The 24,091-nt window shown below is 41.1% G+C and overlaps 1 protein-coding gene across 1 annotated transcript in view; it reads left to right on the forward strand.

The window, feature by feature from the left end:
* Positions 1-24,091, forward strand: part of Agbl3 (AGBL carboxypeptidase 3) — a 39,522-nt gene that overhangs the window by 9,060 nt on the left and 6,371 nt on the right. The window contains exons 5-15 of the mRNA XM_048337710.1: positions 2,992-3,130; positions 4,682-5,461; positions 7,511-7,679; positions 10,270-10,396; positions 12,197-12,297; positions 12,779-12,891; positions 16,378-16,444; positions 18,371-18,454; positions 19,037-19,149; positions 20,188-20,245; positions 22,563-22,660. Of these exons, the coding sequence (XP_048193667.1) occupies positions 2,992-3,130; positions 4,682-5,461; positions 7,511-7,679; positions 10,270-10,396; positions 12,197-12,297; positions 12,779-12,891; positions 16,378-16,444; positions 18,371-18,454; positions 19,037-19,149; positions 20,188-20,245; positions 22,563-22,660 (1,849 nt within the window). The remainder of the gene's footprint in view (positions 1-2,991; positions 3,131-4,681; positions 5,462-7,510; positions 7,680-10,269; positions 10,397-12,196; positions 12,298-12,778; positions 12,892-16,377; positions 16,445-18,370; positions 18,455-19,036; positions 19,150-20,187; positions 20,246-22,562; positions 22,661-24,091) is intronic.

Genomic DNA, 24,091 nt, shown 5'->3' on the forward strand with positions numbered 1-24,091 from the left:
AGACTCTTATCTCTAATTAGGTGGCTCTGTGGCTCAAGGGGTAGAATGCTAGCCTTGAGCCAAAAAGCTTAGGGACAGTACCCAGGCTGAGTGCAAGCCCCAGGACTAGTATATGCACACACACCCCAAAATTACACACTCACACACACACATTTGGTATATGTATTACTGTTTAGTTATACATGTTTTGCTGTTTGTAGTGGGAAACTCAGATTACCAGGAAGTTTTTGTCCCTTTGAAAAATGTGGGGTTATATATTAATTCAAATGTTCAGCTAGCTATATTTTTGAATACACACTAATTTATGCTGAGTTGCTTTAAAATATAATATCACATCTATTAGAATGGACAATTATACTTAGGATGAAATGTGCCTCACATGTTTTTTAAGGTAAGGTTGGTGGAGTTACCTGCAACTGTTAGTCACTCTGCATCTCTTTCGATCATTCAGGTTGCTTTTCATTTCATTTCATGTCTGTTTGATGCATTTCTTAGAGTTGGCATTTTTATAGCATCCAAGACTATATCCCAGGAAAGTGTTAATACTCAAGATCAATATTTTCACCTTGCAAGCTTTCTACATGCACACTCTTCATCCACTTTTATGATAGAGAGTGCCGATAATCAAACTTAGACTCTTAGCCTGTGTCCTAATATAAGGAATGTTCCAGTACCACCAAGGGAGGGAATTTATGAGCACAGTTTTACCATCAGAGTTTAATATCTTAGTGACTTCATATATTAAAAATACCTGAGACCATCCAGATTTTATTCAAAGGGCTTTCTAGAAACCATGAATTTGAACCCACGTTTCTAAACAACTAAAGAGAAAGAGCACCTCTGACTTTCTTTTAAAATTTGATTTTAAATACTTATATGGTTAACCTGGCTTACCGCTTCCAGTCATAGCTGAAGTGAGATCTGATTTTTTTTTAATGTTTTTAAATAGTTGAGGTGATTCAGTCAGAGTCATGTCAGGAATTAGAAGGCACATGAAGAGTAACTTAAGCAAGCTTAATGAAATTTCATTGAATGAGTTTACAAAAGGGCAGACAAAGTTAAGAGAGACTAAAAAGGAATGGTGAAATCACATAGGCATGTATGGGGGTGGTGTGTATATGCATGCACACGTGTGCGTGTGTGTGTAACTTAAAATAAACTTTATGCTTCGGTTTTGTTTCTGTTGAGTGACCTTCAAGTTCAGTGATCACTCCCCTGCTCCGCGCAGTTCATTAAAGGCAACCTCTGCTTCTGTTGTAGTGTTTTCACTTCTCACACTCAAATGAATACTTTCTGACCATTTCCATCTGGAAATACTCACTTGCTCTTTTTTTCCACTTGAACCTTTAACTTAGTAATCATAATTCCAACATCTTTATCTTATAGAATGGTTATGTTTGATAACTTTGCCTTTTGACAATGTATGAAAGATTCCTGTGTGTGTGTGTGTGTGTGTGTGTGTGTGTGTGTGTACATGCATATAATTTGAAACCGTCAGGTTGTAATCTGGAGGTCTTATGGAGGTCATTAAAGACAGGCAAATTGTTTTTATGCCTAAAAATTGAAAGAGAAAAAAAAAAACAACCAACCGAATTTCCACTTGCTAACTCTTCAGTGTATGTGTATGAGATAGGGTGGGGGCAGGGTAGTACCTTTGTAATCCAGGAAATGAGCTAGAATTAGACTTATTTGTTTGCTCTTGTTAACCTCCGTTGCACCACGGACTTCATATTCCACCTTACCATTTAGGATGGCGCTACCGTGCTGGAGCTGGTGTAACAGCTGTAATTTTCCCTTTGCTGTATACCTCATACAGGATGTTTCTGAACTTTTCACCGCTCCAAAATGAATCAGTCCCTGTTAGTTGATACTCAGGCTTGTTTTAGCCTGGTTTGTGGGAAGAAGTAGGAATTCATTGCCGTTCTCATTAGGCCTCAAGCTTTAGCCATACACCAAGTCCCTGGTTCTCGGAAATGAAGTCTTCTCAGTACTCCAGTGTCTTCAACTGTCGGTCTGATTCCAGTGTGTAAATCCTGCATTTTCTCAGAGAATAAAGGATTTGGGTTATTCTTGTTTTTCAGTCCATTCCCTTTTCCTAGATAGTATGCATGTATACCAGTGTTCTACAGGTGCCAGTGTTTGTTGCCCTTACCCCAAGAATTTAAGATTTTGCTCCAAAAGTAGGGAGGAGAAATGATTTGAACAGAGTTTGTGCCATGCTCTGCATTGCTTGCCACTCTCCCCTCCCCTCAATCTACACTGTAAAAGGTGTTTACTCAGAATTCATCCATGGTTTTTCTGAATACCTGGTGAGGTCCACGAGAAGAGTACAAAATTCCCTTACCTCTGTATATCTTTTGGTGAGTACAAAATTCTCTTGCATCTTTATATATGTTTGGTGAGCATAAAATTCCTTTACGTCTCTATGGTCCTTTGGTGGGTATGTCTGTGTATCCTTCGGTGGGTATAAAATTCCTTTACATCTGTCTTTCCCAAAGACTGTATTCTCTTTCTAATCCACTCAACCTTTGCCAATTGGTTTAACACTTCAACTTCAGGCTCCTTGATGGAGTGTACACCAGGTAAGCTAGTGCTCAGATCCCAGCTCTCCTTGAAAATGTCTTAGATCCTGAAGTAGCAGTGTTCCTGCAACCACAGGGGTTCAAGTACAGCTGTACAGCAATATTTCTGTGGCAAGGATGAGAGCCATGCTTTTCCCCAGTGATCCAACCCCAAGTACCAGAATCAGGGCTCTGGTTTTAAGTCTTTTCTACTGTTTAACATGAAAAACTATACATTTCTTGGTAAGCAGTTTTCACTTCAGCCCACAAATGATGTGTTACGTGTTTTCTGTGTCACTCCATTCAAAATATTTTCTACCATCCTTGTGGTCTTTTTTCTTTGTTGTATTTAGAAATGTGTTACCTTGCTTTCAAATATGTGAAATTCATTAGCTATCTTATTGTCATTGATTTAGTCTTTTCTTACCAGCTTACAAAGAACCCTGTTTTGTATATTCCCGAGTTGGGGGTAATCGAACACCCTTGAAGCAGCCTGCCGATAACTGTGACAACACCTTGATGTTTGAAGCACGGTTTGAGAGTGGTAATCTACAGAAGGTAGTCAAAGTGTAAGGCTTTAATTATTTTTATTTGAGGAGCGAAGCACCAAATGTTTATTTGTTTCTGTTTTATGTCTCTTAAAGTCCTTGGTATCTGCTACTACTACCTTGTAATTCCTGAAATATAAGCACTAATTACAAGTAGAAGCGCTACTATCAAGGATTTGAAACCATTATTTTACCTGTTCCTAGTTGATTTTTTGCAATAAAATATACTCACATGCTAATTCAAAACAGTTCACTGACAAGGGAAATAAGTCACAAATAAGATAAATGTACTATGTATATAACTAATATTCCAGTGGAATGCTTTCTTCCTTTATAATTTAAACCTATTTAGAGGCTAAGTATGGAGTCCAGATAGTTATCAAATACAATCCTTGTACTGAAAGAATTGAAATTTTGGAATCTATGTGATCACATTAACTTTTAAATGCTTTTTTTTTTTTTTTTTTGCCAGTCCTGGGGCTTAGACTCAGGGCCTGAGCACTGTCCCTGGCTTCTTTTTGCTCAAGGCTAGCACTCTGCCACTTGAGCCACAGCGCAACTTCTGGCCATTTTCTGCATATGTGGTGCTGGGGAATTGAACCCAGGGCCTCATGTATATGAGACAAGCACTCTTGCCACTGGGCCATATCCCCAGCCCTTTAAATGCTTTTAAATTCCTCAGAATGGTCATTATTTCATATCCCAAGGATTCAAAGCTATTAGAAAATAGAAATGTGTGCTTGGTGCAAAAGTTGTATTTTTCTTCAGTTTCCCTAAGTCCTTAATCACTTATTGTACACAAAGCAATTGAATTGAAATACAAAGGTTTTTATCCGATTCTTGTGTTTTCACGTGCTGTGTTGAATTGCAAAGGAATGCGAAGGCTTTAGAGCTAGCATACAGTTTTTTAGGCAGGAAAAGAGCATTCCTATGCTTGTCTACATTTTTATTAGCATCAATTAGTTGTCCAAAGGGGGGGGGGGTTACTATGACATATCCATGCGTGCAATTTGTCATTGTTCACCCTCTAATATTCTCTTTTCCTTCCCATTCATCTTCTCAAGCATTCCTCCCATACAAACACCTATACCATTTCACATTTTTTTATCTTTTGAAGTCACTTGTGACGGGGTACTATCTTAAGTAAACATGCTTCCCCCCACCCCCACCCCCATCAAATAAAAGTACCTCAGGGCGCCAGTGGCTCACGCCTATAATCCTAGCTACTCAGGAGGCTGAGGTCTGAGTGTCACAATCCGAAGCTAGTCCAGAGCAAGAAAGTCTGTGAGACTTTTATCTCCAATAAACTACTCAGAGAAAGCTGGGAGTGGGGCTGTGGCTCAAGTGGTAGAATGCTAGCCTTGAGCAAAAGAAAAAGAAGTTCAGGGACAGTGCCCAGGCCCAGAAAGGAAGGAAGTACTGTATGGGAATAGGTAAAATAGATTTTTTTAAAATAAAGTATTTTTTTTTTCATTTCACTTCAACTGTGAGGCCATCTTTACATTCTTCCAGACTGGTTTTGTGTTGTCTGTTTGTTTCTTTCTTCCCCCTTCCTTTCTTGTTGTGCCTTAGAGCGGAGTATGAATACCAGCTGACTGTGCGCCCAGACCTCTTCACCAACAAGCACACCCAGTGGTACTATTTTCAAGTCACTAACACCCAAGCCGAACCGGTCTACAGATTCACCATCGTCAACTTCACCAAGCCGGCCAGCCTGTACAACCGGGGCATGCGCCCCCTGTTCTATTCCGAAAAGGAGGCCAAGAGCCACCAGGTGGGCTGGCAGCGAATCGGAGACCAGATCAAGTACTACAGGAACAACCTGGGGCAGGAGGGCCGCCACTTCTTCTCCCTCACCTGGACCTTCCAGTTCCCCCACAGCAAGGACACCTGCTACTTCGCCCACTGCTACCCCTACACCTACACCAACCTGCAGGAGTACCTGTCCACCATCCACAGCGACCCCGTGCGCTCCAAGTTCTGCAAGATCCGCGTCCTGTGCCACACGCTCGCCAGGAACATGGTGTATGTCCTCACCATCACCAACCCCTGGAAGACCTCGGATTCCAGGAAGCGAAAGGCCGTGATCCTGACTGCCAGAGTCCACCCCGGGGAGACCAACAGCTCCTGGATGATGAAAGGCTTCCTGGATTATCTTCTAGGGGACTCGAGCGACGCGCAGCTCCTGCGCGATACCTTCGTCTTCAAGGTGATCCCCATGCTCAACCCCGATGGGGTGATCGTGGGCAACTACCGCTGCTCCTTATCCGGACGGGACCTGAACCGCAACTACACGTCAGTCCTGAAGGAATCCTTCCCTTCCGTGTGGTACACGCGCAACATGATCCACAGGTAAAAAAGAAAATCAGCCCCACGCTACCTCTCTGCGCCATTGGCATGTTTGGGTGGTAAGTAGTATTCTCTCTCTCTCTCTCTCTCTCTCTCTCTCTCTCTCTCTCTCTCTCTCTCTCTCTCTCTCTCTCTCTCTCCTCTCTCTCTCTTCACACACACACACACACACACACACACACACTTGCCTGCTTATTTGACTCTAACTTTCATTGAGATCTTTCAGAGCGACCTCATGTCTCCCTTGAGTTTCCCTAAGTCAGACCCTACCTTCTAATGGCATGATGCTACCGGGTTGGCTGTCTTTCCCCTTAGACAAGGGCTCTGTGAAACAAATCGTTGTTACATTTGCATACCCTTAATTCAGTTCCTGGTCAAAACTAGCAATGGCGCTAGGCTGTTTGGGTCCTTCTTGTGAGGGTCCATTACATCTCACAGGCTGCTCTGACATTGTGCGGGACATACAATGCTGAGTGCCTCTTTTGACTATCAGCCGACATAGTTATTTAATGAGCACTTGTCTCATTTGACCCTGAAAAGTTGAACAGCTTTAAAATTTCCAAAGAATTTGCATGAGCTCTGGGCTCCTGTCTGTAATCCTTGCCACTCAGGAGGCTACGATCTTGAGGATCACAGCTTGAAGCCAAACAGTTTTTAAAAAAAAGACTACATCTCTGAAATAACAAGCAAAGAGCCCGGCAGAGGTGTGGCTCAAGTGGTCGAGCACTAGCTAACTAAGCAAGAGAGCCAGACAAATTCGAGGATCTGGGTTCAAACTGAGGAGCGGGCAATAAAATACAATAAAATAAATCTAAAACAGAAAAAAAAAACCGCACATGATATTTGATTACTTATTGACCCTCTGGGTGAATTATTTGATAGATCAGGGAATAACAAGTCAGAATAAACATCTGCTACAGTAGGTAGACTGAACTCAGAGAGCATCCATTCCAAGTTCAAAGCCTCTTAAGCTTCTTTATTAAGGGCATGAATTGGGAGTGAAGCATGTCACACTGAAATCCCTTCTATCTCATTTATTAACTTATGACCTTGTGCAATTAAGACACCACACTAAGTCTCAATGAGTCATCTATAAAATGGAAATACTACTTCTAAGAGGACCAAGTAAGAAAATCATCTCTAATGGGCTCCAAATAGATAGGAAACCCAAAGACTCTAAATACATCTAAAGCAATTCCTCAAATGTAAAAAGGAAATGTGAAAAGAACCCTACCACCTGGCACTTTTTACTTTTTGCCTTTTGAAAGCCTCCTTTGTGGACCATTTTCATCCATCTGTTTGAGAAGTTTATTTGTTATCATTTGAAGATCACTGGGTTCTAAATTATACAGGCTAAGGTTTGGGATCTGAGGGAGTATATAGTCATTTCTTTGAAATATTTTATTTCTTTGAAATAAATGTATTTGGAATATTTATTTATAGGAAAATTTTGTTAGGAACATTCAACTCAGATTCCAGTACCATCTCTCTTAGAATGACCAAATTAATGAAGGGTTAGTTGACAGTCATAATTAACACCAAGGCCTCAGGCATGCAGTTATTAACAAATATGTGGGAAGCCCCTCTGAATGGCACTGTTCTAGGTGATTTTGAGTGTTCTCCATCCTTAAGGACCATAAATACTGAACTAAGAAAACTCCTTGGAGAATGTCAAGTAATCGGCCAAGTGATACAGAAGTTCCAAAGGAGGAAAATGAATGAGCTTCAGTAATTAGGAAGGAAATGAGATATGCAGATGGTTTTGTGTTTTTTTTTAATCATGAGTATACCATGCACATTTATAAAGATGACAAAGGAATACTTTCCAGGCAAAAAGAAATGATATGAGCAGCGATCGAAAACCAGAATAAAGCATAGAGAGCTTGTTGGGGTATAGATGTCATCAAATGTCTATTGGTAGTGGTAATGATGCAGTGTAGATAAGAAGGCAAGGTTTATTAGGCTATGTATTTACACATTATATCATAAATACTCAGTTGTGCCTATAGAAGAGCATGCAGAGGTGTATCTCCTTCCTTCTTTCCTGGGTAGATTGATGGAGAAGCGAGAAGTGATCTTGTACTGTGATCTGCACGGCCACAGCAGAAAGGAGAACATCTTCATGTATGGCTGCAATGGTAGTGACCGGTCTAAGACCAAATCCTTGTACTTACAGCAACGGATCTTCCCACTGATGCTGAGCAAGAACTGCCCAGACAAAGTAAGCACCTTGAAGATTTCAAGCTTCCTTTCGCTAACGGTGGTCCTTAGGGGACAGTGGGAGCGATCAGCTCTCGGTAACCTCATTTCACAGTTAGTTCTTCTGATTTACACAGCTGACTGCGTAAAGAAACAATTATGGGGGCTGGGGATATGGCCTAGTGGCAAGAGAGCTTGCCTCGTATACATGAGGCCCTGGGTTCGATTCCCCAGCATCACATATACAGAAAACGGCCAGAAGTGGCTCTGTGGCTCAAGTGGCAGAGTGCTAGTCTTGAGCAAAAAGAAGCCAGGGACAGTGCTCAGGCCCTGAGTCCAAGGCCCAGGACTGGCCAAAAAAAAAAAAAGAAACAATTATGTGGAACTGCTTAGTGACCAATAATTTGAAGATATTTTTGGGGGTGCCATGAGCTCACACTGGTCATTCTTAGCCACTCAGGAGGCTGAAACCTGAGGATCAGGGTTCAAAGCCAGCCTCAGTAGACAATTCTCAGAGACTCTTACCTCGGATGAACAAGCAAAACTCCAGCAGTGGGGCTGTGGTTCAAGTGATGGAGCACTGGCTTGAGCATAAAAGTTCAGGGACAGCACTCAAGCCCTAAGTTTAAGCACATGTGTGCACACACACATGCACACACACACACACACACACACACACAGTTTAAGTCCTGTGACAGTTACATTATGAGTATTATGTTGTGAGCTACATGGTGAGACCCTATTTCAAGTGGCAAACTAAGAAACAAAGATTATTTTACATAAGGAAAGTTCCTCTATTTGCCATACAGTACATTTTGAGGGGTTTTTTTTCTGCTTGTTTTAATATGTGCTTAGTGTCTATATAGGTTAAATATGTGCTCTTAAGAAATGTATAATGTCAGGGCTGGGAATGTGGCTTAGCGGTAGAGGGCTTGCTTAGCATGCATGAAGCCCTGGGTTCGATTCCTCAGCGCCACATAAACAGAAAAGGCCGGAAGTGGCGCTATGGCTCAAGTGGTAGAGTGCTAGCCTTAGGTAAAAAGAAGCCAGGGACAGTGCTCAGACCCTGAGTTCAAGCCCCAGGACTGGCGCAAAAAAAAAAAAAAAAAGTGCTGACAACCCCAAAAGTCAACATAAACTTGAAGCAACTGGAGCAGCCCCATCCACGGCTCATGGCAGTACAAAATGATGTGGCATTTGGAGAGATTCTTTTTCAGTTTCTTAAAAAATAAAATGTACGGGGCTGGGGATATGGCCTAGTGGCAAGAGAGCCTGCCTCGTATACATGAGGCCCTGGGTTCCATTCCCCAGCACCACATATACAGAAAACAGCCAGAAGTGGCGCTGTGGCTCAAGTGGCAGAGTGCTAGCCTTGAGCAAAAAGAAGCCAGGGACAGTGCTCAGGCCCTGAGTCCAAGGCCCAGGACTGGCCAAAAATAAAAAAAATAAAATGTACGCTTAACAGATGACCATTCCTACCAATTTAGCCTAGAAAAAAGGGACATGTGCATTCGTGTGTAAGTAAGAGGGAGAGGGGGCAGACGAGCTTGACGGCAGAGGACTGGCATGAGGGAGGTCTTTAGGTTTCATTTTGTCTTTAGGGAGACTAGAACTCTTCTCTGTCTGATGGTGGTAGAGGTTACACAAAACTAAACACATGGGGAAAGTCACAGACACAGAACACAAATCCATTTTATATTTTTTTTTAAAAAAGTTAGAGCTGGGAATAGTGATGCATGTCTGTAATCACAGCACTTGAGAAGCTGAGGATGAAACACAGCAAGGCGCTGTCATAAATAAGTAAATGAATAAATACTCCCCCAAATCTTTTTTTTTTATAAATAATACATCAGAAATCTTTCAATGGGCCTTTCCTATGAAACTGAAGAATACTCTCCTTCTGGAAATGTAGAACACTCGTAATTCCTAGGCTGGTTAAGTTCAGGCTGGCCATGGTAGCGAACACTCGTAATCCCGACAACATGGGATATGGAGATAGGAAGATGGTGACCCAAGGCCAGATCAGTGAAAAGTGCCAGGCCCTATCTGAGAAATAAACTTGAAAAAAGCAAAAGGACTGGGAATGACCTGGTGAGATGGTGCAACTTTGAGTTCTACTCTAAGTACTACAAAAAAAAAAAAGAAAGTTAAAACACTTCTCCTAAGCTTTCTTAAAGCATATGATCCTATAGCAATAGAATCCAAGTATTCATTAACTGATTTTGAATATTACCTATGATTTAAAGGTATATTTTATTCCAGGAATGAGAATATGTACTCCTCAAAAATATAGGCGTGTCCTCTTGGTTCGTGTTCCTCATGAATGTGTTTCTAAAAAGAAGTGCTGTTTAATAATAGGTAATGTGCCTAGGTTCTAAGAATCGAATTGGATACCTGATGTATCCTTGAAAGAAATGATAGCATTATATATAAAGATTTGTAAAAAGCAACCAGTTATTTTTCTGACGAACAATATTGTTTTATTTCTATTGATCAGGTAGCCCTTTAAGCTTTAGTGAGAGTTACAGATTGCACACAACTACTTGTATCATCTTTGACCCTTCTTCTTCAGATGGATGGGGGGGGCCTCACTTTGATTTGCTGCTTTTCAGTTTTCCTTCCCAGCTTGCAAGTTTAATATGCAGAAGAGCAAGGAAGGAACGGGAAGGGTGGTGATGTGGAAGATGGGAATCAGGAACAGCTTCACCATGGAGGCTACCTTTTGTGGATCTACTCTGGGTAAGGCCAACTGTTCTCCAGCACGGCTCTCAGAGCATGAAGCCAGGCAGAAACATGGATTCTTATAGGGGTGGGGGCTGAAGCAAGATTTTATTACCTAGCCTAAGCTGATCTGGTATTTGTGATCATCCTGATTCCTTGCTGGGATTACAGGTTTGTACCACCACACCTGGCTTAACATACATATCTCAATGTAAAACTGATACGGCAGATAATTTGATAGAAAGCATACAATGCACGCTGATACTATTAATTCTGTAAACAAGATACATTTTTCACTTCAGGGACTACTTCACCATGTGCCTTTGCTTAGAAAGGATTTTGTAGGGCTGGGGATATGGCCTAGTGCCAAGAGTGCCTGCTTCATATACATGAGGCCCTGGGTTCGATTCCCCAGCACCACATATACAGAAAATGGCCAGAAGTGGCACTGTGACTCAAATGGCAGAGTGCTAGCCTTGAGCAAAAAGAAGCCAGGGACAGTGCTCAGGCCCTGAGTCCAAGCCCCAGGACTGGCCAAAAAAAAAAAAAAAAAAAAAGAAAGGATTTTGTAGCACGCACATAGACTATTCTCATAAATTTAATAACTATTCAATAATTAATAAATTAATAAATAATAGGTTGTTTAATAATTAATCTTCCAATTCTAGCTGCTACTGAAGATGATTACTACAGATTATCTTAAAAACAGGAGTTCCCAGACATTCAAAGTCAAAAACCAATGCAATGTTTTTAATCTCATTTGTTATTTGCAAGATAAAAAGTAAGAACATTTATCAATTTTCTATTTTAAAAATCGTTTGGTTCTCTGAAGTAATAATAAAGAAAACTGGCCAGGTGCCAGTGGCTCACACCTGTAATCCTAGCTACTCAGGAAGCTGAGATCTGAAGATCGTGGTTCAAAGCCAGACTGTTATCTCCAATAAACTACTCAGAAAATGCCAGACGTGGCACCGTGGCTCAAGTGGTAGAGCACTAGCCCTGAGCACAGAAAGGCTCAGGGACCGTATCCAAACCCTGACTTAAGGCCCCAGAACCAGCCAAAACAAAAAACAAAAAGAGAGAACTGTTCTCTGTAGTCTCATTTCAAAAATGAGACTTTTATTCATATGTAGCACCTAGTAATGCAGTTAGAATACTCCATGATAAGACAGTTGTCGCGCTGTTAGAAAATCAATTCAAGCTTGGCATGGTGGTACATGCCTGTAATCCCAACACTGGAGAGACTGAGACAGGATACTCACAAGTTCAAGATTAGCCTGGGTTATATAAGAAGACCCTGCCCACCCACCCACCCCCCAAAAAAAGCTGTGTGTGTGTGTGTGTGTGTGTGTGTGTGTGTGTGTGTGTGTGTGTGTGTTTTCTGAGAAAATGGATCAACTCAAACCAAAGCACTGGAAATCCACACATGTACTTTCCGCCTAGATTTTAAGGTATCTTGAAATCAGTATACCGTATTCATGATGGTTAAAACATTTTCTTCACCAAGTCTTTACCCAAGTTTTTCTCTGAGTAATGATGATCAGCACTTTCTAAGGTGACTCAACTTCCCATAGCAGTGTCAGGATTATGATGTCTCCTCTGCTGTGCCACACGGACATGTGTGTGTCACACATGAGTGTGTAGATCTGGGTGGTGGCCAAGACCCGCAGTCCACTGTTGAGGAACAGCCACGACACAGCACATACCACGGATCACAGGAATGTTTCGTTTGTCCTCCCTTGTGACATAGGCCTACCTGATTAAAAGAAAAAAGGATTAAGTCATCCTCGAGTGTAGCTAAACTTATTGATGTTCCAGGTAGTAAACGGGGCACTCATTTCAGCACCCGCGACTTGGAATCCATAGGCTACCATTTTTGTGACTCTCTCTTGGACTTCTGTGATCCCGACCGGAGCAAGGTAGGTGGAAATCCATTCCTTCCATTCAGCCAGCCACCTGCCATCAACCTACAAGAGATATTTCCTCTTACTATTCTAATGGCACCCAGAGTCTCTGTGATGATGTCTCCATAACTCTTACTGCAAATGCCTACAAATATTCAACTCATTCAGTTAGAAATCAAAATTGTCTTGTGGTGGTGGTGGTGGTGGTATTTTAGGATTTTTACGCTGGTCCTGGGGCTTGAAGTCAGGGCCTGGGTACTGTCTCTGAGCTTCTTTTGCTCAAGGATAGTGCTCTACCACTTGAACCACAGGGCCACTTCCAGCTCTTTCTGAGTGGTTTCTCAAAGATAAGAGTCTCCCAGACTTTCCTGCCTGGGCTGGTTTCAAACCTTGATCCTCAGATCTCAGTCTCCTGAGTAGCTAAGACTATAGGCGTGAACCACCAGTGGCTGGCCAAAGTTGTTTTAATAATGGATTCATTTCTAATCTTCCCTAGTACTATCAGTGCCTGAAAGAATTAGAGGAAATGGAGAAGCATATGAACTTGGAAAAGGCCCTTGACGATTCAGATACTTCTCTCATAGAAATTTCCTTGGATCTAGACTCTAGGTAAGGCAAGATCAAGGAAGTCATTTTTTGTTGAATTTGCTTGACTATGTTCTTTTCTAGAATATCACTGTCAGCCCCCCTCCCTCCCCCAATTTTATTTCATTTATTTATTTGGTGCTACTAAGGTTTGAAGTCAAGGTCTTGTACTTACCAGGTATGTGTTCTATCACGTAAGTCACACCGTGAATCATTTTAGCTTTATTTTTTTGAATAGGTTCCCATAGTTACACCTGGCTAGCATGCTTTTCTTTTTTTTAATCAAATTTTTATTGTCAAACTGAGGTACAGAGAGGTTACAGTTTCATACATTAGGCATTGGATACATTTCTTGTACTGTTTGTTACCTTGTCCCTCATTTCCCTCTCCCCTCTCCCCCTTTCCCTTCCCCCCCCCCATGAGTTGTTCAGTTCATTTACACCAAACAGTTTTGCAAGTATTGCTTTTGTAGTTATTTGTCTTTTTTTACCCTGTGTCTCTCGATTTTGGTATTCCCTTTCTATTTCCTAGTTCTAATACCAGTATACAAGGTTTCCAATGTACTCAGATAAGATACAGAGATAGTGCAGGTACAACCACAGGAAGGGGATACAAGAGGATCATCAGTAATAGAAGCTACGGTTTCACATCGCATGTTGAAAGTAATTACAACAGTAATATGACAGTCATTTCCATAACATGGAGTTCATTTCTATGTGTTCATAAGGGCATAGCTATTGGGCTGTTGTGATCCTCTGCTGTGTCTTGCCTAAACCTGTGCTAATTATTCCCTATGAGGGAGACCATAGAGTCCATGTTTCTTTGGGTCTGGCTCACTTCACTTAGTATGATTACTTTTCCAAGTCCTTCCATTTCCTTACGAATGGGGCAATGTCATTCTTTCTGATAGAGGCATAAAATTCCATTGGGTATATGCACCACATTTTCCTGATTGCTAGCACGCTTTTCATGGTTGAGAATAGCTTCTCTTTTGCTCACATGGCTCAAACCATGATTCTCTCTGCCTCCTGGTGGATGATCTTTCAGTGTGCTGGTGAATTTGGTTTGCTAGAATTTTGTTAAACTTTTTTTGTGTGCTAGTACTGGGTTTTGAACTCAGGGCCTGAGCAGTGTCCCTGAGCTTTTCTGCTCAAGGCTAGCATTCTACCTCTTGGGCTATCGTTCCACTTCCAGCTTTTAAATCGTTAACTGGATATAAGTCTCCCAGACTTTCCTGCCTCAGCTGGCTTTGAACCATGATCCTCAGATCTCAGCTTCCTGAGTAGCTAGGATTACAGGCATCAACCTGTGCCCAGCTATGTTTGGCATCTTTAACTATTTGGTAGAACTCAATATTGGAGCCAGTTGGTGTCGAAAGTTTTTTTTTACTAGTATTACTACAGATTTAATCTCCCTGCTAAGAAGAGATCTGTTCACATTATTTGGTCATTATTTGGTCTTCTCAAGTTATGCGTTTCTAGAATGTGTGCCTTTATTCTAAGTTATTCATAGTGTGGTAAACCTGTTAATAATATTCTCATGGTTATTTTATTTTTGTGCTGGTACTGGGGCTTAAACCCAGGGCCTCATGCTCTGCTTTTTCTGCTCACTTTTTCTACCACTTGAACACAGCTCTGTTTCCATATTCTTGCTGGTGAATTGGAGATAAGAGACTTAGAGACTACGGCCCACGGTGGCTTTGAGTCACAACCCTCCAATCTCAGCTTCCTCTGTAGCTGGGATTACAGGCGTGAGCCGTTGAGCCTGGCTTTCTTATGGTTCTTTTTTTAATGTATTTGCAATTTTGTAGTTCCTCTTTTGGGGCAGTGGTATGGGGGCTTGAACTCAGAGCCTCCCGTGTGCCAAGCAGGTGCTCTACCACTGAATCATGCCTTCTGCCATGTTTCTCATGTTTCGTTTTGTTTCTTAACAAAGCATCTCTTTTTCCTGCCCACTGCATGGCTAAGGTGGCGATCTATCTCATTATTTCTGGGATTACAGGTGCATGGCTCTGTCCAGCTTCCTTCTGTTCAGAGGGCGTCTCTAGGACTTTCCTGCTTAGGCTGGCCATCAACCACCATCCTCCCAATCTCATGGAGATAAAGATACCACAGATGGGGGCTGGGGATATAGCCTAGTGGCAAGAGTGCCTGCCTCGGATACATGAGGCCCTAGGTTCGGTTCCCCAGCACCACATATACAGAAAACGGCCAGAAGCGGCGCTGTGGCTCAAGTGGCAGAGTGCTAGCCTTGAGCGGGAAGAAGCCAGGGACAGTGCTCAGGCCCTGAGTCCAAGGCCCAGGACTGGCCAAAAAAAAAAAAAGATACCACAGATGCAAACCATTTTGCCCTTTTGTGGGTTGAAAGAGGTTTCATGAACTTTTCTGCCTAGGGTGGCCTCAAACATCGCTGCTTCTATTCTCACTCCTCCAAGTGGCTACATGACAAGAATGAGCCTCCAGCACCTGGCTTTAAGGTTTCTTGCCTAATTTCTGAATCTACCTGACACTTAGATTGTCGGTGTTAAAACTCACTTCCTGCATATGCATTCTGTTCGTTTAAAATTATGTGTAGAGAATAAATCTCAGAAATATTTTTTTCATGGATTACTTTTCAAGCAAGTAGTATTTTCTTATCACTAAATGCATTAAATGATTGTAATTAGAAATGGATTTCCTTTCAGCTTCTTTCCATCTTCTTCTTTCTTCCTTAGTTTTTTTTTGTTCAATTGGATTTTGAAACACGGTCTCATTATATATTCCAGGCTGGCCTCAGACTCACTATGTAGCTCAGGCTAGCCTTGAACACACAATCTTCTTCTTCAACCTCCCAAATGCTGGAACTACAGGCATGTTCCATCACATCTGGCTGACGCTTTTCCCTTGAAGTGCTGTTTTAGATGATCCTGCATTGTCTTTCAGCTGACTAAAAAATGTAACCATGTAAAAAGTAGACTAATCGGGCTGGGAATATGGCCTAGTGGCAAGAGAGCCTGCCTCGTATACATGAAGCCCTGGGTTCAATTCCCCAGTACCACATATATGGAAAACGGCCAGAAGTGGCGCTGTGGCTCAAGTGGCAGAGTGCTAGCCTTGAGCAAAAGGAAGCCAGGGGCAGTGCTCAGGCCCCGAGTCCAAGGCCCAGGACTGGCAAAAAAAAAAAAAAAAAAAAAAAAGTAGACTAATCTTAAGAGCTACAGAAACCCATGAGAACCAGGAAACTCCTAAGATATATAGCATTTGCTCTGTTTTTTGAGTCCTACCATATTCCAGGTACCATTTTCTCCCAGGGAATGAATATAGCTTACATGCCAGTTAGATACTTAATAACAACAACCACAAAACTCGATTTCCAGACTATCTAGAGGCAATAAATGCCAAGTCATATTGGTAAAATCACTTCCGATCATTGTAATTATCCAACCATTCAAAAAGATGATCAAGTAAAAGCAAGAGTCGAAATTCTTAAATGCCACTGATAAATAAAATTATTGTTGTTGTTTTATTTTAGTAGCCGAGGCTCCGACAGTTCCGATTCCAATGACTGTCAAACTTACCTTCTCCAGCTAACTTCACAGGTAGGATTGAAAGATTTTGCTATGGGATGGATATGCTAAGTGTGCATTCTGCTTATTGCTAATAGGCAATTAAAAGGTTGGCAATGATGTAATTGTAATTCTGTAATTGTTTTACTGACTGCCTATATCTTTAAATCATAATATTTTCTCATCTTAGGAGTTTTTTTATTCTAATGGCTTCCTTTGTAGATGAGATTATAAAGATTAAATTTACTATAAAGATTAAATTACTTCTCAAAAGTTATACCACTTGGTAGTGACAGAGATGGTAGCCTACCATACATCACCTGAATTCTAGTCCCCTATTTATTTATTTACCTGTGCATTTATTATTCAGCTCCATAATGGGCTCCAACTATGTGTCAGGTCTAGGTGCTGGGGAGATGGCAGTGAGAAAAATGAGAAGAGTCTTTCCCTCCATCATCTTATCATCTGCTTGGGGAAAACACACAATAAGCCAAACAAATAAGTCGAATATTAGTGCTGTTAGGTGGGGAAAAATTCCTCCAGAGAAAATGAAAGCCTGAGAGTTTCAATGGTGAGTGTAGTTTGGGATGGAGTTACTAAGATGAGGATATAATCATTAAGGAAGCCAGGAAGGAAGCCGAGGCTATGCTAGGTGTATTAACAATCTCAAAACCTGAGTGGTTTATAACTTTTATTTTTCTCACTCATGAGTTTGAAAGTCACCTCTACCTCCCTTGCTTGGAATCAGTGGTGTTGGCTTTGGGCCACAGGCTTAGTTCAGTGTTGTTTCACTTGTTTCTCATTCTCCTTGGACTGGAGTTAAGCCAAGGCAAAATCCAAAGATCCAGCCACCAAAGCCCACTGCCAGTTCCATTTCCTCCTGGCAACAAGATGACACCTTATACTCACACCATGCAATGGATTCACTCCCGTCCCCTTCACCATAGTAAGTCAAAAGCCAGGCCCACCATCCACAGAATGGAGACGTATAGACTCCACCTGAGAGACAAGGGCTGTGGAATGATACAGCAAAGACGGGTGATGCATAATCCCACCACAGGCAGAGGAAAATCAGAAACAATGATCCAATATTCCAGAGCTCACCTGCCAGGCCATAGATGTTCACTTCTTACCCACATGCAAAATGCCACAGCACTCAGTTTCTCTGCACAACACACCCAAATGTCTCACCCATACTATCAAAGATCCTCATCAAGGCCGGAGTTATTTCCTCATCACCTAGAACGTGTGATATAAAAATCCTACTTACTTGTCTTTGTTACCCCATATGTCCAATGGTGGAATGAAAGAAAGCTATCATGAATAGCCACATGCAAACTATAAAATAAAATCAACAGCCATGCCAATGGCTCATACCTGTAAGGCTGGCTACTCACTCAGGAGGCTGAAATTTGAGGATTGAGGCTCAAAGCCAGCCTCAGCAGGAAAGTCCCGGAGGTTCTTATCTCCAATAAACTACTCAGAAAAAGCCAGAGGTGGAGCTGTGGCCCAAGTGGTACAGCACTAACCTTTAGCCAAAAAAAAAAAATACTCAGGGTCAGTGCCCAAGCCCTGAGTTCAAGCCCCAGGACTGGCACCAAAAATAAACTATAACAAGCACGTATCACTCACCAAACAAAAACAATTGGGAAATGATTTGAGGATGCTGGGGATCAAATCAAGGACTTAACACATACGAGGCAAGCATTGTGGAATTTTATTGTGAATATGTTTGATATACCCAGTCGTGATGATTGCAACATGTGGGTTGGCTACGCCTCAATCATACTCTTTTTAGGGGCTCCTGTTTGCTTTGTGTGACTCCTAGGGCACTTGGTTTCCCTCTGTAGGAGGAATAGGAACATGGCTTCTCTGTCTAGAAGGTCGGAGCCCAAGACAGTGCAGCGCCTGCACAAACCCTGTCCTTGGTGTGATGTTAACCGTGACTCTTTTACCCAGGTGACAAACAAGAAGAAACATCTGAAAACCAAAAAGGAAAGGAATGCCACCATAGCAAGACGCCACCAAAACGCCACCAAAGAGGTGACTATTTAATCTGCTTAAGAGTTTTTCAAAACTAGTGGCAAGAGTGCTTGCCTCATATACATGAGGCCCTGGGTTCAATTCCCCAGCACCACATATACAGAAAACGGCCAGAAGTGGCGCTGTGGCTCAAGTGGCAGAGTGCTAGCCTTGAGCAAAAAGAAGCCAGGGACAGTGCTCAGGCCCTGAGTCCAAGCCTCAGGACTGGCCAAAAAAAAAAAGAGTTTTGAAAAAATAAATAACTGTAAGAAAATGGCAAGTTATTTCCCTTTCTACTTCTTATATCCTATTTCCCCTCCAGAAAAGGTGAAGGAACTCCTTTTTGTTCATATTATCTAATATTTATTTAAAAAAAAAACTCAAAAGATCCTTGACATGTGAGAAGCAGGCTCTACAAGCTGCCATGTTTAAATTCCATTCACGCTTCTCTTACGTTAAAAGTACTTGAGAACCAGAGGCATCCATGATAACAAGAAGACATAAATTAGAACTGAGAGAAGGACAAAATGGAAGTGTAAGGTAATAAAAATGTTGCCCTTGCTGGTCTCAAACTCTTGTTATCAAATGACCCTCCTGTTACAGCCTCCCAAATCACTGGAGTACGCCACCATTCCCAGCGTTAAGGCTGTTTCATGGCTAACTTGTATTGAGTTTATGTACAAGTTGCCAAGCTTATATACGCGTTTATATGACACGTTGGCAAAAAGCTTTAAATTCTTTTTTTAATTTTTAAAAATGCCACCCTCGGACCTTTTCAAGAAAATTCTTAACAATATTACGAGTAAAGTAACAGAAGTTAGGAAACATCTAAATTACTTTCATGGTCATAGAATGATTTGTAAGCTATCCATGATTAGTGGTCACTGCTTTTTGTGTTACTTTTAACCCACCTAGGTCGGGCAGGCACTGGGCAAGTCAAGACAGAAAGCTCTTCCTTGTTCTAGATTTCTTTACAAACAGCATAAAAATATTTTTTCATTGTGTGTGGGCACAATTTTCCAATGTTTATAAACTTTTTTTCTATACAAGTTTATGCATTTTTGCCCTTCCATACTCTTTTTTTATACATTTTTAAATTTCTAATTTAAGGAAGTATAAAATATTTTGTCTCAGCTGGGAATATGGCCTAGTGGTAAAGTGCTCGCCTCATATACGTGAAGCCCTGGGTTCGATTCCTTAGCACCACATAAATAGAAAAAGCCAGAAGTGGCGCTGTGGCTCAAGTGGCAGAGCGCTAGCCTTGAGCCAAAAGAAGCCAGGGACAGTGCTCAGGCCCTGAGTTCAAGCCCCAAGACTGGCAACAAAAACAAAACCAAACAAAAATATTTTGTCTCTTGCTAAGTTCTATTCAAAGTAATAACTTCCTTTTATTTTCTTTTTCTGTTGCTGGGGCTTGAACCTGGGGCCTGGGTACTGTCCCTGAGCCTCTTTGTGCTCAAGGCTAGCGCTCTACCACTTGAGCCACAGCGCCACTTCTGCCTTTTTCTGAGTACTTTATTGGAGATAAGAGTCTCATGGACTTTCTGTCTGGGCTGGCTTGAAACCGTGACCCTCAGACCTCAGACACTGGAGATTCAATGTGTGCAGGACTTTTGGCCAGAGCAGTCCTATCAAAGTAAAATGAGAAGTGTTCCTTGAAAACCATAAACCGTGCCATAAGCCATATGAGAAATGTGTCTCATTTGCACCTTTCTGACACAGCCTTGTTTTCTTCTGGTTCTCTGCTCCATTAGGTTTGTGGAGACAGAAGAGAGCAGCAAAGACTGGGAGAAGCTGCCTCTGACAAGACAGGTAAGGCCCTGCTCTCCCTCCCCAAGCAGCCGCCTCCTTCCCTGCCCAGCGAGGCCTTGGGGCTGCATAGCTAGAGGATGAAGGAGCCTCATTAAGGCCCGTTCTTCCCTCAGGAGGTCACCTCCTAGTCAGGGAAGGAAAGCATGTGGCCAAGCCCGAGTCCCAGGGGCAATGCAGTCATGGACTCCCGGTTCCCAGTGAACAGGGAGGAAAGGGTGGCCGCCTACTTTGGGGAGCAGAGAAGGCCACACAAGGGGCCCAGCCCCAGCATACTGCAAGGGTCCCCCCCCAAAAAAAAGGAATAGAGGGATTTAAAGTATATAAACCAACTTAAGACAGGTGCTGGTAGCTCATACTTGTAAACCTTCATCACTCAGGAGGCTGAGATCTGAGGACTGAGGTTCAAAGCCAGCCTAAGCACAAAGGACCATGAGATCCCTGTCTCCAATTCACCATCAGGAAGCTGGAAAGGGGGTTAGAGCATGAATCTTGAGCAAAAAAAAAAAAAAAAAAAGGACTGGGAAAGTGGCTTGGTGGTAGACTGTTTGCCTAGCATGCCTGAAGCCCTGGGTTCGATTCCTCAGCACCACATACAGAAAAAGCCTGAAGTGGCGCTGTGGCTCAAGTGGTAGAGAGCTAGCCTTGAGCATAGAGAGGCTCCAGGACAGAGCCCAGGCCCTGAGTTCAAGCCCCAGGACCAGAAAAAAAAAAAAAAAAAAGCCCAGCTCAGGAAAGTTCTCAGAACCTGAGTTCAAGCCCCAGTACCAACACCAAAGGAAAAAAAAAGGTAAAAAAGCAACAAGAAAAAACATCTTCTTTCTCTCATTGCATAGTTAATGGAGTATGATCACAGAAAAGTTCAACTATATACTGTTCATTGGTTTCTAAAGCAGTTTTTAACAGATTTTAAAGTTGTTATTATAAACATGATATACAGAGGGGTTACTGTTACATAAGTCAGGTAATGAGTACATTTCTTTTTTTTTTAATTTTTATTGTCAAACTGATGTACCAGAGAGGTTACAGTTTCATACGTTAGGCATGGGATACATTTCTTGTACTGTTTGCTACCTCCTCCCTCATTGGACAGTGTCACCTCCTCCCTCGCTCTCTCCCAGTTTTCCCCACCCACAAATCATATAAGTTCATTTTCCAGGCTGCATGATGTGTGTCTCTAACGGACGCTCTGGCGTTTCTGGTATTTAGGTTGTGTTGTTGTTTGTCTCTGGTAATAGCGGTGTTTGAACTTAGGGCCTCACCTTTCTAGGCAAACACTCTACCACTTGTGTCTCACTCCTGGACCTTCATGCTTTAGTTATTTTTCAGATAATCTTTTGTGTTTGCCCAGGGCGGGCATCAGACAGTAATCTTTCTACTTAGACCTCTCGTGTAACTGTGATTACAGGAATGAACCAACATGCCTGGCTTTCTGGTATTTTTTTCTTTATTTCTCTTAGCTCATCTTTAATTAGGTTCCTTAGGAAAACTCATATAACTTCAGCAGTGTTTAATTCTATCTAAAATTATTTAATTTTGTATGTATATAAATTGTTGTGCATTTATGTCTCATATATACTGATTATATGTATTTATATTGATCCATTGATTCTATAAAATAGCAAGCTAATTTAAAATATAAATGGAAATAAAACCACAACAAAGGGGAGATTCTATTCTAATTAAGATGGTTAATTCACTTGAACGTCATGCTGTCTGATAGTAATCAGCCAAGTAATTCAGCTGCTTTTTATAGATAGTTTTTATAGATGATGTTGATGTTGTGAAAAAGTTCACTGTCAAAAATTAAAGATTAGCAAAGTTACATCAAAAGCACATTTTAAACTACGTGCTTTTCAGAAAGCACACATACAGATTGAGAAGAATAATTTAAATGTTAATGATCACAAAATCTTGCTATTTTGCACCCTTCTTTTCCATTTGAAGTTACAGAACATTATAAGCCTTTTTACATGCAAATAAATGGCAGCAAGCTATTCAGCTCCTTCATTGTCAACTTTTACTTCTGACTTCTGCTATTATGAGCAACAATGAAAACCACGAAATTCCCATTCGTGTATATTCTGAATTGTATCTTTTGATAAAATCCTAGAAAAAGGGTTATTAGCCCCAAAATTATGCATATTCATAATATAACAAATATTCACATTTAAAGACTGTTTATATTAATTTTATCCTCCTAAACAACTATGCACACATTCTTAGCATTTTTTTATTTTAAAGTACTATGGGGAATAAGAAATATCAATAAACAAGAAATTATCTTCATGGTATTATGATGTTTTACCATCTTTTCTAGATACCAGGTCAGATGACTATATTCTTGATTTTTTCAGAAGATCATTACCTAATCAAGGTTTGGGTGAGTAAAAGAGGCACACTCTCTGAGTGTGAGCCGTACAATAAAATGTCACTGATCAGGACCTACATCTAGGAAACTGTGATGTCACTTTAAAATCAGGTGTCAAGTGAGTGGGCTATATTTTAAACATGTGTTAAAATGTAACAATAAAATCTTCCCCCGTATAACTAAGGTAGCCTTAAAACAATTAAAATTCTAAATTTTAAAAAAAGCAGGTAGTCAAGTAATTCACCTTCTCAGAAATTCCGAAACTTAATGTTTATTTTTCTTTCTAGTTCTAGAAATACATAGGGAACACCAGTCAGAATAAAGTCTGCAGTGTGCTGGTATTGTATTGGTAGTGGATCAAACCAGCTTGACCAGGGTGTGGGGGGCGAAAAGTTAAATGTCTATATTATTTTAATGGTAAGTGGAAGGACACATATAACTGCTTCAGGAACTAGATAAGCAAAACTATGTAGTGCTGGGTGTCTTTAGCTCATGCCTGTAATCTTCGCTATTCACGAGTCTGAAATCTGAGGATTGAGGTTTGAAGCCAGCCTTGGCAGAAAAGTCTGTAAGAGTTTGATCTCCAGTGAACCCACCAAACAGCTGGAAGTAGAGCTGTGGCTCAAGTGGTAGAACAAAAAAAGCTAAAGGACAGCACCCCAGCCCTGAGTTCTAGCCTCATTTAACAAGACAAAAAAATAAGAAAACATAAAAAGGAAGAAAATAAACTTCCTAGATGTTATTGGAAAAGTAAACAGCCAAAAACACCCTGAAAGCAACACGTCATTGTTAATTTATATACATGTAATATATAATTAGTTCCACTGTATTTATAGCCAACATTTTAAAGGTCCTGTATACCTGAACTATGCAATACTATAGCTTTCAAAATCTAAATCTCAAAGAAAGAGTTAAAATCTTTACCAGGAAAGAAACTTAAGAATATATTTTCTCACTTTTTTTTTTTACTTTGTTCTACTTTGATGACTGTTTCTGTTAACCAGTCCTACTGTTTTGCTTAACTAATAATATACATCTACATATATAGGCAAAGCAAATATGGAACAATACATAATTCTGAGATGCTATTTTCATATTAAAATAATATGCATGTGTAATTACTTAGCGCACATTAAACTTTTTTACTTATTTTGATTTATCTGCATCCTAGATTGGCTTTCTAAAAAAGTTGGTCACTTTAATGTTCATGTAGTCATTCTTCCCAGGTCATAACATATCTGCATTTAGTTTTAATTGGGTGAGTTACTAGATGAATATTTCTACTCTATAGTGCTCTCTTGAAACTGTTTAATTAAAAGAGATATGAGCCAGACACCAGTGGCTCACACCTGTAATCCTAGCTATTCAGAAAGCTGAGATCAGAAGGATGGAAGTTCAAAGCCACCCCAGGCAAGAAAGTCCAGGAGACTCTTATCTCCAATTAGCTGCCAGGAGACCGGAAGTGGCGCTGTGACTCA

The sequence above is a fragment of the Perognathus longimembris genome, chromosome 2 (genome assembly GCF_023159225.1).
Source record: "Perognathus longimembris pacificus isolate PPM17 chromosome 2, ASM2315922v1, whole genome shotgun sequence".
NCBI classification, from domain to species: domain Eukaryota; kingdom Metazoa; phylum Chordata; class Mammalia; order Rodentia; family Heteromyidae; genus Perognathus; species Perognathus longimembris.